Source organism: Triturus cristatus, chromosome 7 (genome assembly GCF_964204655.1).
Source record: "Triturus cristatus chromosome 7, aTriCri1.1, whole genome shotgun sequence".
Lineage (NCBI taxonomy): Eukaryota > Metazoa > Chordata > Amphibia > Caudata > Salamandridae > Triturus > Triturus cristatus.
Window position 1 is genome coordinate 1,780,405,586 of NC_140590.1, and position 19,425 is coordinate 1,780,425,010.

At 43.0% G+C, this 19,425-nt stretch overlaps 1 protein-coding gene across 1 annotated transcript in view; it reads right to left on the minus strand.

The window, feature by feature from the left end:
- LOC146813094 (putative DBH-like monooxygenase protein 2) overlaps positions 1-19,425 on the minus strand; it is a 156,871-nt gene that overhangs the window by 104,552 nt on the left and 32,894 nt on the right. The window contains exons 3-4 of the mRNA XM_085620072.1: positions 18,969-19,130; positions 7,381-7,464 (exon numbers count right to left, since the gene is read on the minus strand). Of these exons, the coding sequence (XP_085476198.1) occupies positions 7,381-7,464; positions 18,969-19,130 (246 nt within the window). The remainder of the gene's footprint in view (positions 1-7,380; positions 7,465-18,968; positions 19,131-19,425) is intronic.

The following is a 19,425-nucleotide window of genomic DNA, read 5'->3' on the forward strand; positions in this document are numbered from 1 at the left end:
ATGTTGCAGGAGCATATATATTGTACTCAATAGAATGATAAGCAGCGGAAAGATTCAGGTCAAATCCCTCTAGTTAACATGGGAGTAGATTTTATTTAAATCCCTCTGTTTTTGGACATTCTTGATTTTAATCCACGAGGGACTTTGAAATAATAGTCTATGTATTTGTACATTAGGAGGTATCCTATTGTGCATAGTGCCTGCCAGAGGGAAATTTTTACTGGTGCAAGAAAGCACATTTCCAAGATGTCCAAAAATAAAAATATTTGTCTCAAGTGTATGTGCTTCCGAGGTACTAGGATTGTTTTGAAAATGCACAATGACAAGTGAGACACATATTGGTGTTAAAAAATAAATATATAAACTTTGTCAGTGAGAGAATAAGGAACTATGTATTTATCAAACCTATCAGGTAATAAAATTCAAGCAAAAACATAGACTATCACAATTTCTAAAATTGTTAGGGGACCACAAAAGATCTTAAAACCTGAATATTCCTTAGGTCATAAAACAGTAGAAGTCCAGCCTGGCAACAATAAATATGCAAAAGTCTTATTTACACACATATGATCAGAGGAGATTATTTACATGTTTGTTGGCTATACTGAACACCCAACATTTTTACAATGTGTTCTTTTGAAGAGTCCATTCCTAGTATCTCTTGATAACTAAAGTGATACTAGCTCACATTTTGTGTGCTTTAAGTAACAGTAAATGTGGCTCTTGGATTATTCTCTCAGTTTTATTAGTGTATACACCAAAGTACTAGTGGCATGAAGCTACTCACTGGATTTGGAATCTTCATGCCCCTTTGGGTTTATAGCCTTTCATCTTTCATCATTTATCATCTTTGAACTACTAACCATCACACTCCTACAAATGTGACAATTCTAACTCTTCCTGGCTACCCAATGCTATAACAATGGGTTAGGAATCAATATTAGTCATGTTTAATGTATTAGATTAATAAACCCATGTTGTTGTGCTCACCTCTAAATTAGAAAAACAGTGCCACTATCTGGCAGACTGTCAGAGGTGCCGGTGATGACATTTAGGTGCTGGTCTGTGCACCGGAAACCGTCAGTTCAAATTCAGCACTGCCACAATTACTCCCTGATCTTCTATCTCCCTTTCTATCTCCAGGCCCTAAATCACCCATTTCCCTTCTACAAGGCCTTGAACACCTAGCCTTTTTTGGGTAACTGGTCTGTTGATTGTCTAAATCTAGCACCAAGGCATCCTTGAGTTACTCATGCACTCTATTAATTCCATAACATAACATTGCAAGTCTCTGTGGTTCCAATGTGCTTCAAATGCTTCTGCCAATTTATTGATTCCTCTTCCTGTAGAGACTAAAAAGGCTGTGTCTCGTAGAGGAAGGGGGCACTTGCGGATGCACTGCTACCTTTACCAGTGTGAGATTTGTGTTTACTTGTTTTAAAACCAAAGCTTGTTTTTAATAACCAATTTTGAAAATTGATTGTGATCTGTTTGTAAACAGCTCACAGTGTGCTTACTTGCTGCTATTTTCTCTGATCTGCTCACTCCTGGGTCCTGGTGTTTTCGGCCGGCCCCATACGCCGCTGCGTGTTGCAGGGTGTAGGTGAGGCATTTGCGCGGTCGGATGCTACACGACCGCCATTTTGGGGAGGTTGGCGGGCTAGTTGTCAGGAGGAGGGACACTACATAATGCCGATGTGCCGCAGGTGCGCCAAAGGCAAGTCTTCTGTGCCTGTCCGCGCCAGACCGGGCCCAGGGGCCAGAACCCTTGTCAGTTTGAAGCCCCAAAATAGGATTACTTATACAGCAGAGGAGCTACTTAAACTATCACAGCCTATCGATGAACCTTGTAAACATGGGATTAAAGTAGAGAACAAGATACCAAAATGCGATCATTGTGATAAGGCTCTAACACTCACAACAACAGCCTTGAATGACGGTGGCAAATTGCGAATGGCGTTATTAAACTGTAGGTCATTGACTAAACACAAATTTGAGATCCATGACCTATTGAGGGAAAAATCACGTGATGCTCTATTTTTGACTGAGACTTGGCTTAGTGAGAGCACTACCCCAGATGTCCTGGATTCACTCCCAAATGATTATATGATAGTAAAGCAGGATCGAGAGGGTCAAGTAGGCGGCGGAATTGCAATAATCTATAAATCCACATTGAAGTGCAACATTAAGGAGGCAAATTTAGAAACTTGGAGGCGTATTTATTTACACTGTCAGCGACAGAAGATAATACAATAGCGGGCTTCCTAATATACCGCCCACCAGGAACAGTAGCTCAATTCATGGCAAGTCTGGAGGAGAAAGTAGTTCACCCAGGACTTAGGTACAAAATGTTCCTTATCCTAGGTGATTTGAATACACATTTTGACAATAAGCAGAACAGGGAAGCAAAATCCATTCATAAGGATCTAATGACATTGAACTTAGAGCTAAAAGTAGAAACATCAACACACCAAGGGGGACATATCCTAGATGCAATCTTCTCTAATTTTATGGAGGTGGAAACGCCATGGCCGATCCCTTGGTCGGACCACTTCCTAGTTCCTTTTACTGTGTCCTCTAATAGACAGAGGACGGAGAAAACGACACAGAAAGTCACAAACAGGAAAAGGAGTAAATGTAATCCCAACACATCTACCCAGGCACTAATGAAAAACAATATTAGACTTGACAAAGATGTAAACTCAGCCAATAGCCAACTTGAAACATGGATAACGAAGGCTTTAGATGCGATAGCACCATAGAATACAAAGATATCCAAGAAATATAAAGCATCGGCACCATGGTTTAAGGAGACAATGCTGAAAGCTGAAAAAGAATGCAAGCAGCACGAACGAGGATGGCACAAAGACTATGGTAGTAAGGCCAAAGAGAACTATAAAAAGGAATTCAAAAAATACCATGCAATAATTAAGAAAACACGGTGTGACTTCTACACAGAAAAAATTGAAAGGACCAGTAATTCCTCGAAAGAAATGTTCTCCATACTGAAGTCTCTTAAAGCACACAAAAACACATACCAGGATGCAGTAGCCTCCATTGACAACTGCAATAAAGTGGCAGAATTCTTCGCAGCTAAAGTGACTATAATTTATGATACCTTCCCAATGGAAGCATGGCTAGGGATGAATACAACTAGCAGTCAATATACCACATTTGTAGGTGAGTCCCTTGATGAGTTCAAAGTCCAGGAGCTAGAAGAACTTAAATCTACAGCTAAAGGGATTGAATCAGGCTCCCCACTAGACCCCGCTCGCCCAGAGATATTAATGCAGTGAGAGAACCTTATAATGCCACATATTTCGGAGCTCATTACATGCTCCTTTCAAGCAGGAGAGGTTCCCATTAAAAGGAAACAAGTGATAGTTCGCCACTTAAAAAGAAGCCGTCAGTTGATCAAGCAGTACTAGAAAACCTACGCCCAATTTCACTGCTACCGTTCGTGGCAAAGACTGCTGAGGAGGTAACTAATAAACAATTAGTAGACCATATTAATAAGAATGAGCTATTGCACCCCTCCCAATCGGGCTTTAGAGCAACACACTCTACTGAGTCAACACTACTCATGACAATGGAAACTATGAGAAAATATGCAGATGAGGGGCAGACGGTTGTACTGATCCTACTGGTCCTCAGCGCGGCGTTCGACACCGTTTCCCATATTCCACTCCTCCAAAGATTAGAGGTATGTGGCATTAGGGGAAATGCACTGCGCTGGATGTCATCCTTTCTATCTGCACGGAGCTTCCAAGTCGCACAGCAATTTTATCGATCAAAGAGCTTCCCCCTATCTCAGGGCGTCCCACAGGGATTGATCCTGAGTCCGACTCTATTTAACCTATATGTGGGGCCGCTCGCTGAGCGAGTGGAAGAGCATAAGGTGTCCATTGTGTCATATGCTGATGACACACAGCTAATTGTGATACTGTCTCAATACAGAGAACAGGCAGCGATCCGCTTCTCTAAGTGTCTAGAAGAAGTAGCAGTATGGATGTCAAATCATTGCCTGAAGCTTAATGGGAATAAAACGGAGGTGATGATTGTGGGTAAATCCCCTACCATTTGGTCATCGGCCTGGTGGCTGGGGTCACTGGGCCAAGTACCCACCCCGAAATCGTAAGTAAAAAACCTCGGAGTATGGTTTGACTCTGATTTGGCATTTGACAACCAAATTCGTAAAGTAGCAGGCAAATGCTATGGGACTATGAAAATCCTGAGAAAGATTCTTGACCTTATGCCATCTAATGTAAGGAAAACCATAGTTCACACCGTGGTTACCTCCCAAATGGATTACAGCAACATACTATACCTAGGTGCTTCGAAAAAAGGGCTGTCTAAATTGCAGAAGGTGCAAAATGCGGCAGCCCGCCTGGTACTACGTCTCCCGAGTAGAGCATCTACAAAGAAAGCTCTGGCTGAATTACACTGGCTGCCAGTGGAGAAAAGCATAATTTTCAAGGGAATGTGCCACTGTCACCGCATCCTATCAAAAAAAGACCCACGATACCTGCAACCACTGTTAACACAGTACACACCAGGCCGGAATTTAAGATCCAAGGGTAGGGCATTGTGACAGTACCAAGAATTTTCAAAACTAGAATGGGTGCACGCTCCTTCAGATACCTCGCAGCAAAAGCATGGAACACACTACCAATGGACCTAAGAGCGGAATAATGCGAAACTAGATTTCGCAAACAACTAAAGACATGGTTATTTTCAACAGCACGCTAAAATACAGATACTGTGTCATGCCTCTCGAATTCCTTCAGAGCAACCGTGCTAGCATGGGGACACACCTGTGGTGTAACCATGCGCTCTATAAATGGCTAAAACTAAACTAAACTAAAACTAAACTAAACCACATGATAGGGGGATTAGGGTTTATTTATGTTTGTACGTGGGATCTTTGCTGGCCCTGTTAAAGTGACACCCCATTGTTACAGGTTCATTGGTTAAACATGGTAGGACAGAATACATACCATTGCAACATTCCTTTATGTCTGGTGGAGTGGACAATTTTCTCACATTGTGTTGGTGGCTTACAACTGTCAGGCTTCTGGCATAAAAAATCACAATGGGCTTAACATAGGTGGACTAGTGCTAGTCTTGTTAGAGCTGATCTTAGTTTTTTTCTGATAACATCACTAAATGCATGTTAGAATTTTTCCATCCAGCCTTTAGGTTGCACTTTCAAAGGCTCTCTGGGGTCCTGCCTTTATCCTATGACATAATGATATACACTTTTATACCCTTAATTCCCAGATAACTTTATCTTCCAGTCCAGGCTTGTCTATAACCTTCTTAATGCATCATGGCCTTCTGTCTCCAAATCCTGCCCAGATTACTTTCTAGTGGCTGTACTCTATACTATATTCTCTATCCTGATTCCTGATTCCCCCAGCCTCTCTGACCTCTTAACAACTGGATTCTGGACTTTGTTCTCTCTTGACACTGACCCATACTCTGTTCTGAGTTTTACTGTGCCCAATCTTCTACCTGATTTTTCCCCTGGTCTTACAGTTTCCAAGACCCAGTTATGCCTTCCCTTCATTGGTGGTTCCCTGATTCATTGAACCTGGCTCTCTCCCTTCACCTGTGCTCTTTCCCGGAGTTCCCAGCTATTTTTGCCTAGCAAGCCCAGAGTACAGCTGCTCACGACTGACTTTCTGCTGAGTATCCTAGCACTTTGTTTGATCCTGCTACAATAATCCAGGCTCATCTTTTGATGATTGGCTTCATAGTTTTTGATTTAATGTTCCTGTTCTGATTACTTGTTTGAGTCTGTTGTCTGGTTCTTATTTATCTCGCTTCTTGGTTACATCGTTTGCCTTGTTCCTAGTTCTGACTGCACACATCTAGGCCTGTCTTGCATATACAGATTTCTAGTCTTGTATTGCATGTGATTTTTCTGACTAAATATTTCTGTCCTGTCCTATGTAGTGTGCAGTTTCGCAGTTCCGTGTATTCCAGTTCAGACTTTGACCCCGTTTCCGATCCAGCTTTTTCCTGAGCTTACTTTCTGTGTACCTTCCACTGTTCTCCTTGTTTTCTTGTGTGTTATAGTATTATCCTGATTTTTATAGCTTTCAAAGAGTGCCATGTAAACTCCCAGGCCTATGGCACAGAACCACCCAGTGCTTCTTCTCCATAAGAGTGTCTCTCTGAAATATGTGAAATGAATCTGCTCCTTTTTTGTTGTAAGATCTTTTCACTTTCAAGGAGCAGACAAACTATTATTAATGACAGTTTGCCTACTATTTCACTGCTTTCACCTTCATGTTATTTGTTCTTGTGTTATTGTAATAGTTTCTACTGTAGACTATCCAGTTCCCTGCTCACCACCTATTTCAACCTGCTTCAGTCCTCATCATCAGTTTTGCTTTCCTCCTAGCCTTCAGGTATGCTCCTGTTTATATTTTACCCCTTTTCAGGAAGAAATAGATCAACTATCCCCTTTACCTTGTTCTGAATTCTGGTAGTGTTCCTGAGAGACTGTCCTGAACTTCACTAGATCCCTGACAATGCTGTATTTAGGTTGACTAATATAATGGGCTTTGTTCAGAATTCAGAATTTAGCCATGATCAAATACAGTCTTCTCTCTGGTGGATGAACAAATGTAGTAATGTTCATGTGCAGGACAAGAGATCTACAGGTATATGTGATGTATGTAGTGATGTTAGTGTGTAAACGCACTCTTCATAAGGTAGTGGTTATCACTCAAAGAAATTCACAACATCCTTGGAGTAATAATGCAGGAATGTCCTTTCCTGATGATGGAATATGACACATTACAACACAAACTTTTACAACGCATGCCTTTACAACGCGGTTTTTACATTGCAACACCCAATACAACGCATGATTTTACAACGCATGCCATCACAACACATTTTTAGAAACTACACTTACAACGCATTCCATTACAACGCATACCATTACAACGCATACCATTACAACGCATAATACTTTTATTGCAACAGTAGTTTTGGATAGTGTAGGGGTTAAAAATTACTATTCCCACTCCAGTGAGTGCAACAGTTGGGTAAGTGTTGAATAGTGTAGGGGTAAAAATTACTATTTCCCATTACTTACCTTATAATGCTTTGTAATGGCATGCATTTAGTGGCATGCGTTGTAATGGCATGCATTGTAGTGACGTGTTGTAATGGCTGCATTTCAATGGCAAGCAATGTGAAGGATGTCGCGTTGTAATGACTGCATTGTAAAGGTAGTGCGTTGTAATGATTGAGTTGTAATGGTTGTTTCCCATGATGATGATATAATGAGAGGGGTAAAGTGAACTGCATAGCATTTTGGTCTGTTGGTCAATGAATTGTATTAAAGAAATAGAAAAAAATGACCTTATAGATATGATTTTTCTCAGGCAGTTGTGGCAGCGGAAGGTATGCACAGCCGTAGGTAGTTTCATCAGATGGTAAAGAAAACTAAATATTGGAGAGAAAAGAGAATGTTGTTAGAATTTCACCTACCTTGGCTGGCTATAATGAAGATCAGTCAAAGTGACTGTTATTAAAGAGCAACGAGGAAATAATGTCAAGATAGAAATCCTATATGGCTTTCAACTGAGTACGCATATGAGAAAATCACATAGTGCAGACGCGTTTGGAAAAATTAGTAAAAAATCTTCCCCACCACCATTTTTTTATGTAACTTTGAAATACCTTGTCCAGGAATTTTCCACCTTGGTTAGGTTAAAGACCCAATTCTTATGCAATTAAGTGTTTTGTCAGACAGTGAAGAAGACAGCAAGGGCCCAATGTACTATAGGTCGGCTCTTAGAGCAGTCAGTGAATAGTACACCTGCTCTTTGCCACTAAACCTACATTTTGTGCAGTAACATATGCTGGAACACATGCACAGATCCATCACTTTGCAATACGACCATTCGATAGGATTTGATGTTTCCAACCTTATGCATTATATTGAGGCTTGCTTCTGTTTTGCAAATCTTACTGAAAGTCTGTAAACGTAGATATGGAGCCCTACAAGAGACACTGCAGACCTTCAACCATGCGTCACAATCTCAAATCTCTACTTATTCTTAAGGAACAGGTTCTGCATTCATAGTAAAATGAGCATGCTGCAAGTGGACATCATGGGGGCCATGCAGTGGTCCCCTTTCTCCCGGTTCTCTCTCTCCAGTGCCTGCAGCTGGCATTCACATAGTCCAAGCTGAACACCATGGATGACTTTTACTCTGTGAAAGGCTGTGAGGAATGTGCTGTATTATATTGTGTGATTATGTGACTTCACCATGTAATGCACTGAACAACTCATCTTAGTTCCAGTCAGGCTTGTTAGAGAAAACCTAAGCTCAACCCTGAGTAGCTGTGAAATTGAGCAGTCAATCTGTGTAAAAAGAACTAATGCAAAGCATTTAGAAGTACCACCACATCTGAACAAGAAAGAAATACAACAAAGAACTCCAACACAAATCCATAAAATTAGCTCATTTATAATGAATTTATAGACACCAAAGGAGGGTCCAGAGATATAAATATTCAGCAATTAATAAATTGCAGCTTTTTACTTGAAAGTGAGCAAGTACTGGCCACTACCAGGGTGAGCCACACCTTTACAGCTTTTGGAAACTTTTAAAGAAGTTGTGTTCGGATTCTCCGGCTCACTTTGATTGATTATCTCTGGCAGGGAGCAAGGGAACCAGTAAGGTTTATGCGGACAGTTACCATGCCAAAGTAGTCTCCAGTCAAGGTCCAGTCTTTAGACACAAACCACAATAAACTTCAATGGAGTGTTCCTGATTCAAGGGATACAGAATGCGGAAAATGCTAAAGCATGTTGAGGATGCTGTGCTGGTGAAGAGGGTAGTCCTGAGACTACTCCTCGGTCCACGATTATGGTGGGGTGAGTTTGGCCAAACGGGTTGATGTCTCTCATAGTCAGGGTGAAATCAACTAAAAAAACAGCTGCTACTGGTCTCCAGCAACAGTGAAACCAGCATGTCCCTTTGGTTGAGGTTAATTTCCTTATTGGGCGACCAAACTGCACTACAACAACTCTTCTGGATCCAGCAGAATTAGGTGCAACTTTTGTGCTTTGGACTTCCAGGCTGCTCATTTGCTGGTCAGCAACGGTCAAGCAATTTCAGCTACAACATGCGAAGGGAGGCTTCCTCAACTTTTTTTATCCCTGCACCTGGAGTAGGAAGTCAGCCAACTGACTCTTGGAGTCTCTTTGTCTGTTTGAGGCTCATGGCCAACTTTTTCTCAAGCAGGGCACCACAGGCAAAGTCCTCTTTTTTACTGGATCCAGGAACCAGCATGCTAGTCCTTCTTCAGTCGTCTATTTGGTTCAGATGCGATCATGAGGTCTGGGTGCCAGAGGTGCCATATTTCAGTCAAATTCTGCCCACTGAGGATAGGGTGGCTACTAGCCAATGGGCTTTAAGTTCACTACCCTCCTGCTGACATCTTCCTGAAACTTGAGGCCTCTAGCAAACCTTCTCTCACTGTGTAGATCTTGGTAGCCCACCCTAGAGGTTTAGCTACATGAGGGCATCAAGCTGACGGGAACAAAAGGTTTGGCAACTGTTTCCCCTCTCTCTGTCCACAATTCTAATCTGTTTACCAGAACAAAAGAGAAACCCCTCTTGTCTGAGTCCACCATTTGTCCTTCAAAGGTGGCTTCCCCTCTGAAGCTTGCTTTTTGGACTCACACCACGTTTGGTCTTTTCTGCCAGGAAGCGGTAACAACTCTTAAAATGGCAGGCCCTTATTATTCCTTTCTGGGGTTGGTCACACCTCTCCCCAGGAGGACAGAAGTCTGCCTTATGGCCAACAACTATAAATGGCCACTGGAAACTTGGGCAACAGAGTGGCAACTTTACAAATGATATGAATGATACAATACACTCCAATGTTTTAATATGTACAAAGAATAATTCAACTTCCCAATAATAGATGATATTTTTGGTGTGCAGCCCTGGTATGTGCTCCGGCCAAAACACAAGGGTAACTCCAAAAGACTGGATGGTGGTGATGGTGGCTGGATAGTCAACCCAACCCAGAATGCACAACATTCAGGCCCACAGTCAACCAAATTAAACAAAATCGGCACGATTAATGCGAGCAAACAGTGGTGTGCAAAGCATCTATTATTGAAATCTTGATTGAGCCAGTTTCAAAGTTCATACAAATAGCTGTTCAAGACTTGTATCTGCAGTATATGATGATTCAGAATTCACAATAAGTGACAGTTTTATCGTAGACCCAATGCATTTCGGGATAACCCTTCTTTAGGGGTATGCAATGCTTTGCTTTGTCACGCTCGTTGGGGCACAATAGGTGATGCAGCCCCTGGAGGACACTAATGTACAAGCCCTGGGTACTCCTGGTACCATACACATGGGACTTATAAATAGATTAACATATGACAATGTTGGTAAACCAATGCAGCCATACATGTGTTAATGGTCAGAGAACTAGTACTGAGGCTTGTTTGGCAGGGATCGGAATACTCTGGGTCACAAAAACAGCAGCATCAGTCTACAACTTTGAGGTGATCATGCAAAAAGAGGTATTTACTTGCAATAACTGCAGCCTATTTTGTCTGGTGGTATTCTATGAATGAATTGGACCACAGCTGTGGCTGTAAATAATTTATACATTCCACTGCAGGAGGAGAGGACACTGATAAAGGGAGAAGTGAGGGATGTAAAATAACCTACAAGAGTGAGATAAAGACGCTGGAAATGTCTAGTGGTAGATTAAAGAGGCTTGAGGTGTAACCAAGACTACACTTCCTTGATAGTTGGCAACCCGTCCTGCGATAGCTCTGTCTGCGGCTTCTGACCAAAATATCTGTCCCCAGCACTTTTGTTCCGCAAAATGAACACTGGTTACAAAGTATAAGAAAATGGTCAGTTTCTGATCCAGTCTTTCAGGCTGACATGAAGCCAATCAAAGGACATTCTTCTCTCACGCGAGGCAAATTCCCTATCTGCTTGAAAGTTCAGCATGTCAAACTTTTCCTGGAAAAACCCACAGCATACCTTGATGACCCCAACAGGTCTCCATTTAGGACCTCTTTTAAAGTGGCTAGACCATTCTGATGGGCAGGTAACAGGTGTTAGCAGCCCCCTCTGAATTACTAGTTGTCAGGAGCATTGCAGCTCCATAGTTTTTGACTGAAGATTTCACCAGCTGCAACCAGCTCCATGGTGATTCATCCAGAGATTTCACCTCCTGCAAGCAGGAAAAGTTTCCAAATGAAAAACCGTGGAAATTGAAACGACACAGTAAGTCAATTTTCACATGTTGCTGCCCAAATACTCATAATTTCCATTTTTTCCTATAATTCTTGGTGGGGAAATAATGAGGATCATTATGCCCATTTGCAATGAGGTCCTTGGTTCTAATTTAATTTAGAACAATGTAGGAAACCAAAAAAGTACTGTGCCAACAACAATCTAAACAATAAACATCAATCCTGATTTTGACTTGCCAGTGCATTTAAACTCACATACTGTCAATTACAGATAATATATTCTGCCCACTTTACAAAGGAGTGTTCTGCCTGCGAAGCCTCCTTGATTCCCTAGACAATTTTCACCATTTCGTGTAACACAGAATGCTGCATGAAATTTCCCTGTGGGAAACTGGTTTTAGTAGAAAAGGTCTCAATGAGGGACATTTTCTTGTTGAACAAGACATTTATTGCTTCCAGTAGCATGTTTGTCTTTTGAATACAAAGTAAACCCTCATGTGCACTTTTCACATTGCGCCCTCACCTATGGTGTTCATCAAAATACTTACAATTTCACACATTTTTCAGGAAAATAACACAAAGTACTCAAAATGAAAATTTGTGAACTCCCTGCATTTATCATGGAGAACAATCTAAGCAGCAGGTCCATCTTGGCACTTGCTAGGAGGAACCTTACTCCCTGTTAACTAGAGTCCAGAGGTATCCTATGGACACAGGCATGTCATCATTGGCCTAGAATCCAAAAGCTTTCTTGAACTTATGTAGCGGTCTCATGGATCCTTGTAAGTAGCTCTTCTGTGGGTCTGATGATAAAGATAACACTTTCTTAGAGATATCTGACCCTACTTATATGCTCCTTCTATTGTCCTTCTCTATTCGCACATAAGCATTTCTCCTCTCATGCTACTCCTTCCTGACAAGTGAGCCTTAATCAGAGCCCTATTTAGTAAGCAAATATTTAATTATTACATTTAATTTTAATTTAACATTATTTGCATTGGGTTTTTATTTAAAGTTATTATTTTCTATGTGAGGTTGTTCATACACTTCCCAAAACACCACCGATTTTTTACTAACCACTTCTTCTGTTCCCTCCCATATTTACTACCAAGTAGTAAAATTGCATTTGTGAGTAAGTATCTTTCTCTAGAAAGGATACGAGAGGTGAAGTTTTACTTCCGTAGGTATGTGAATTGCATTTTGTAGTAGATTAGTAGTATTATTGTAGTACTGCTAAGCATACTACGCGTTACAACAAACAAATGATGGACGGAATGCTGACAATGCAGACATTCTCCCCCAGTCAAGAGATCTGGGTTAAATCCATCGTTCTTTTGCCCACTACGCCACCCCAGTTTAGACATGGCCATATGCAAATCAGTCTTGACCCTGTGCCTCATGGGAACAGTCCAGCCCGAACTGCCAAGCCATGTCTTCCCTGGACCGGAATCAAGCATCCTAGGACTGGTTTCTGGCTATCAGCCGTCATCAGCCAGGATAGCTTGACTCCAGTGGCGTAGTGTGCACGGGTCCCACGTCTGGGAATACCCATCCCACTCAGGGCGAAAAGCGTTAAATCAAACAAATGATGGACGGAATGCTGACAATGCAGACATTCTCCCCCAGTCAAGAGATCTGGGTTAAATCCATCGTTCTTTTGCCCACTACGCCACCCCAGTTTAGACATGGCCATATGCAAATCAGTCTTGACCCTGTGCCTCATGGGAACAGTCCAGCCCGAACTGCCAAGCCATGTCTTCCCTGGACCGGAATCAAGCATCCTAGGACCGGTTTCTGGCCATCAGCCGTCATCAGCCAGGATAGCTTGACTCCAGTGGCGTAGTGTGCACGGGTCCCACGTCTGGGAATACCCATCCCACTCAGGGCGAAAAGCGTTACAACAAACAAATGATGGACGGAATGCTGACAATGCAGACATTCTCCCCCAGTCAAGAGATCTGGGTTAAATCCATCGTTCTTTTGCCCACTACGCCACCCCAGTTTAGACATGGCCATATGCAAATCAGTCTTGACCCTGTGCCTCATGGGAACAGTCCAGCCCGAACTGCCAAGCCATGTCTTCCCTGGACCGGAATCAAGCATCCTAGGACTGGTTTCTGGCTATCAGCCGTCATCAGCCAGGATAGCTTGACTCCAGTGGCGTAGTGTGCACGGGTCCCACGTCTGGGAATACCCATCCCACTCAGGGCGAAAAGCGTTAAATCAAACAAATGATGGACGGAATGCTGACAATGCAGACATTCTCCCCCAGTCAAGAGATCTGGGTTAAATCCATCGTTCTTTTGCCCACTACGCCACCCCAGTTTAGACATGGCCATATGCAAATCAGTCTTGACCCTGTGCCTCATGGGAACAGTCCAGCCCGAACTGCCAAGCCATGTCTTCCCTGGACCGGAATCAAGCATCCTAGGACCGGTTTCTGGCCATCAGCCGTCATCAGCCAGGATAGCTTGACTCCAGTGGCGTAGTGTGCACGGGTCCCACGTCTGGGAATACCCATCCCACTCAGGGCGAAAAGCGTTACAACAAACAAATGATGGACGGAATGCTGACAATGCAGACATTCTCCCCCAGTCAAGAGATCTGGGTTAAATCCATCGTTCTTTTGCCCACTACGCCACCCCAGTTTAGACATGGCCATATGCAAATCAGTCTTGACCCTGTGCCTCATGGGAACAGTCCAGCCCGAACTGCCAAGCCATGTCTTCCCTGGACCGGAATCAAGCATCCTAGGACCGGTTTCTGGCTATCAGCCGTCATCAGCCAGGATAGCTTGACTCCAGTGGCGTAGTGTGCACGGGTCCCACGTCTGGGAATACCCATCCCACTCAGGGCGAAAAGCGTTACAACAAACAAATGATGGACGGAATGCTGACAATGCAGACATTCTCCTCCAGTCAAGAGATCTGGGTTAAATCCATCGTTCTTTTGCCCACTACGCCACCCCAGTTTAGACAGCTGTTCAAACTGGAACGGCATGGTGAGCAAAAAAACGATGGATTTAGGCCCAGATCTCTGTACTGGGGTGAATGTATGACATTGTTCTGCATTCTGTCCATCAATTGTTGTTTTTGCATTTGTCACCCCGAGTGGTAAGGGTATGCCCAGACGTGGGTCCCTTGCTCTCCATGCCACTGGAATCAAGCTATCCTGGCTGAATAGGGGTGAAACCCCGAAACCGGTCCTAGGATGCTTGTTTCCAGTCCAGGGAGGACCTGGCTTGGCAGTTCGGGCTGGACTGTTCCCATGAGGCACAGGGTCAAGACTGATTTGCATATGGCTGGGTTCAAACTGGAACGGCATGGTGAGCAAAAAAAATCGATGGATTTAGGCCCAGATCTCTGTACTGGGGTGAATGTATGACATTGTTCTGCATTCTGTCCATCAATTGTTGTTTTTGCTAAGCATACTACAACATACAGTTTGTGAGTAGGCACCATAGACGTCTGTAGTTGGTGATTTGTGCACTGATGGTTGCAGCAGCTACTGGGAATTCAGAGGTTGGGACATTTCTGTTCAGGCTCGTAATATTAATTCAATCAACCTCAATAGCAACATAACCTGCCGCCTTGACATTTTTTAAATCTCAAGAGCTTCTGACACGACTAAAGAGATTTTCTCTTTCAGTAAAAGATGAGTTCCTAGTTCTAATGTTTTCTTCAATCCCTGATGAGACGGACCATTTTTGTTGTGTGAAACATGAGTTTGAGAGCTGAGCCTGTAGTAATGATCAGATATGAGAATTGGCCCTTTAGTAATGTCCATACATGAGAGCTGGTCATGTTGTAATGTTCCATTTAGTTTAATCAAGGAATCTTTACTTGGTTGGTCCTCATTGAGTTACCGAAGGATTTCCATTTTGAAAGTTTTTTTTTTTTAAGAGAGCGCGCTTCCCTTCTTGTCTCATTCCTAGCCTCACATACATTCTTAACCAAAAGATTTGCAACTCTTTGTTATTTTTCAAACTTCAACAGAATGATGCGCTTCAAAAAAGAGGAAATGGGAAGCAAAATCTGTGGCCCTTTGCTTCAGTGGGAAACTGATCCTATGGCCACAAGGGGCTGCTCAGGACAACAGTGGAACTGGTGGCAGGAAGCAGTGGGTCCCAGTTCTCTGTTGGGAGCCACACACTTGCCCAGAACAAAGAGGTTTATTTGGATTTCGGCTGTCAGGAGACCACCCGACAAGCAGTTGGTAGTCTGACTGCTGAATTCAGATGGAATGTTGTGCTGGCAGCTGGAAAGTGCTATGTTTACATGGTAACTTTCGCTGCAGCACAGGAAATGGGCTGCAGCACAAACCGCAGTGTGAACATAGCCCTTTGTGGACATCCATGCACCAGTGTATAGATGTGTGTGAGCCCCCAGTGCCACTTTACAGTGGCCCGCCTGTTTGGGGGCCACAATATCCATTTTTGACAGCCTTTTCATGGCGTTTGGACTGCCATGAATGGGCTGTCAGAAATGGATATCGAAATCACCATGGCAATGCCTGCCTCAGCACCACCTCTTGTTGGGACTACGATTCAGACTGCAGCCATGTCGGGATCTGAGAACCTGGATGAGGCGGCGGTCTTCCTTCCAAAAGCTTGTGATCCAACTGCAGGTATTTTAATCAGGCGGTCGGACCGAAGGGCTATCTGTCGGTGGCACCACCACCAAAGGCCTTTCAGTGGTATCTCATCGAAATAAGCCCCACAGTTATTACAAGTACTACATCAACCTTGAGGTCTCCAATGCAGCTAGCCCAGGAGCCCATTTGGCAACACAATATCTCAGCCTGAATAGCAATTGAAAAAAATATTGTGCCCTAATTATTGTTTACAAAATATTGCCCCCATTGGGGTTAATAGTATGTTTGTGGTTATGGGATTTGTAGAGCGCGGGAATCACCCCCATAGGGGTATCTCTGCGCTATTGTAGCAGGAAAGTCAGATGAAACATGGGGAGACAGGATTAAGCTCTAAATAATGCAGTTTTCAGGAGTTTCCTGAAATGGAGCAGTTTAGAGCATTTGGGAAGGTCCTCGGGCAAGGTGTTCCAAAATTTCGAGGCTAAACTTCTTAAACCAGGGGACCACCAGCAACCCTTTACCCTCCGATCTAAGAGGGCAACTCGGACAGTGCACTTTAAATTTGTCTGACAAGTAGCTGGTGCTCGCACCATATAAAGCTTTATCGATGAGACAGCAAAGCTTAATATTAATTCTCTGGTGGATGGGGAGCCAGTGAAGTTGTGTAACAGTGGACCTGAAGAGGTGCGATGTGGTTTTTTAAGGGCCAGGCGAGCCGCCACATTTTGTACAATCTGCAGTCTGTTTAATAGGGACTCATTTGCAGATGCCAGCAAAGCATTACAATAATCTACGCAGCCAATGTTCAATGCCTGAATCAGGGTTCTTCGTACAGAGAGAGGCAACCAACAAAGCACTTTGCACAAAAAGGCTTAGGGTGTGGTAGTAAGTCCCTGCCGTAGTCATCACTTGGTCCTTCATGGATAACAATACATTTAAGCGTACTCAGGTTTTTGCCACCAAAGTAGGAGTGGGGGTTGGACCCAATGTTATAGGCCACCACCTAGGGGACCAGAATCTCTGGGCTGACCCAAACAGTAAGATTTCTGTCTTGGACGCATTTAATTGAAGACAGTAGTTCATCATCCACTCCAATATAGCCAACATGCCTTTAGCAAAACGCTGATCAATAGACTCACGTTCCTTGTCAAAAGACAGGAGTAATTGGGTATCGTCAGCGTAAGTGAAAGGAGTGAAACCGTACTCCCTAATAACCTTGGCCACGTAGATATTAAACAAAGTTGGGCTTAAACAAGAGCCCTGGGGCACCCCCTTGGAGAGTTTCAAGGTTTGGGAACGGAATGGACCCAGGTTAATGGTCTGAGCGCGCTGGTCTAGGAAACTGATAAGCCACTTAAGTGCCTGTCCCTGCAGACCGGCCTCCCTCAGTTGAAAAATCTGATGAGAGACTGTGTCAAAGGCTGCTGTCAGATCCAATAAGACCAGTATCACAGCTTTCTTATCATCCAATGGCATTTTAATATGATCTGTAACCTCAATAAGGTTAGTCTAAGTGGAGTGGTTGGGTCTAAAGCCAGATTGAGAGGGATCAAGAATGGCATGTTTGTTGAGGTAGTCCATTAACTGAGTGTTAATATAACTCTCCGCCATTTTACTCATCAATGGGAGGAGTGAAATGGGGCGGTAATTTGAGAGCACATCAGCAGACAGTTGATCTTTTTTCTTAATAGGAAGTACTTGAGCGGACTTCCAATCAAGAGGCAGGATACCTTTGCTTAAAGAGGAGTTCAAGATCTCAGTAATAGGGGTGGCTAGAAGCGGAGCAAGCAGAACATATTTGTGTGCTGGCAACACATCTAGAGGAGAGCTGGATTTTGCCATACTAAGCATGGCTTCCACCTGAGAGATCCGAATACCTTTAAAACAATCCAGGCCTTCATCTAAGTACTTGACCGTAAGAGAACTAGGGTCAATGGGCTCTGTGTGACAGGGGTTTTGAGGGAATCGATTATAAATCTAATAAATGTTATCCTCGAGGTACACAGCTATGTTGTCACACAGTCCCTGAGAGGGGGTAGCCTGTTGTGCGCAAGCTGTGGGCTTAGTGAAGGAGTTAAGGACTTTATATAGCTCCCTTGTCGAATATCCTGCCTGGTTCAGTTTTAATTTGACATGATTTTTCCTTGCTATTTTTAAATTCTTGTGATAAGCAGCAAGAGCCAGTTTGAAATTGAATCTTTCACTATCTAGCTGGGAATTGCGCCAGCTTTTTTCCAGCACTTTACATCTGTATTTTTCTATCCGTAACTCTGCAGTGTACCAATCTTCACTTTTTTTCCGAAATTAATTAAGTCGATGTTTTAGCGGAGCCAGCGTATCAATTATTGTGCTAATATTATTGTTAAAGACCCTCAGATTCATGGTACTGTCCATGTGTTCATCGAATATCGGGGGCGTATATAGATTGCTTAAAGAGTCATACGTGACTTTATGCCATCGTCTTTGGAGGACCATCAGGGCACCTCCAGCCAAGTAAAAAAAGTTACACTCAATTATTATCAATTGTAATTATTGTTGGAAAAATAATATTAACAGCAAAGCCCATGATGAGAAATAATGCTGAGAAAAATATAGACTCCCACTGTTAAAAAAATGTAGCCGAAAAAAGAAAGTAACTAGAATAGCAGAAGTAGAAAGAAATGTTAGGCTCAAAACTAACTGTTCTCAGGAAAAGACAGATACTTAAGGGTACCACTAGAGCTGACAAATTTCCTTTTAATGAGGGGATGGATGGGGAATGTTTCAGCAGCAATATTATACTTTGGCTGGGGCACCAAATGTACTTGATTTATATTTTGCTGCGGTTACCAAAAATACTCGCTCTGCTCCTATTACTGTTAGATAGCCCAATGAGTAACACTAACTACCATTTTCTTACTCACCTGAGGCAGAAAATAGGTATTTTAAGCTATAAATTATGTCCTATTGCTGTGTCTTAGAAGCAGTGCCTAGTCAGGAGGGTCTCCAGATGCCCTTAAAAACAGTGTGTAATGTGCAGAGCCCATGTGATCCCTCTGTCAGGCATAGGGCACGCAGTTTCATATGAATACTTGGAAACAGGTTAAGATACTCTACATATGATGCTTACATTGGACATTTTTATGTCATGGGTGAAGGACGGCTCTGGATCTGTTCCTGAGACTGGTGCTTCTGACAGCAACTGTACAGATGCCATGAAACGTTGACTGGATCCATGGTAGCTAATGGTGTCAGAAGTCCCATATGCGGCAATGATGCGCTGGGTGTCCGCCTATAGAGGGGGAAGGTAGACAATGTTACTGTTTAATACTTCAAGCTTTAATAAAACCTTTCTAGACTCTCTGGCAGGGGTGGGGTTGGGGCAGGATGGAGAAAATAAATGAACTATTGCACATGATTGTACTTTGCAGGGGCATATTTTCACCCATCATTGCTCCAAGTTCTCAATGACACCCTTTATAATGTTTATCTCTATTGCAGTCAGTTAACAGGTAACCACTAGACAACCACAGCACGAAATAACCATACGCCAGGATGCTGCCTCTCACCCTATGTTCATCACACAT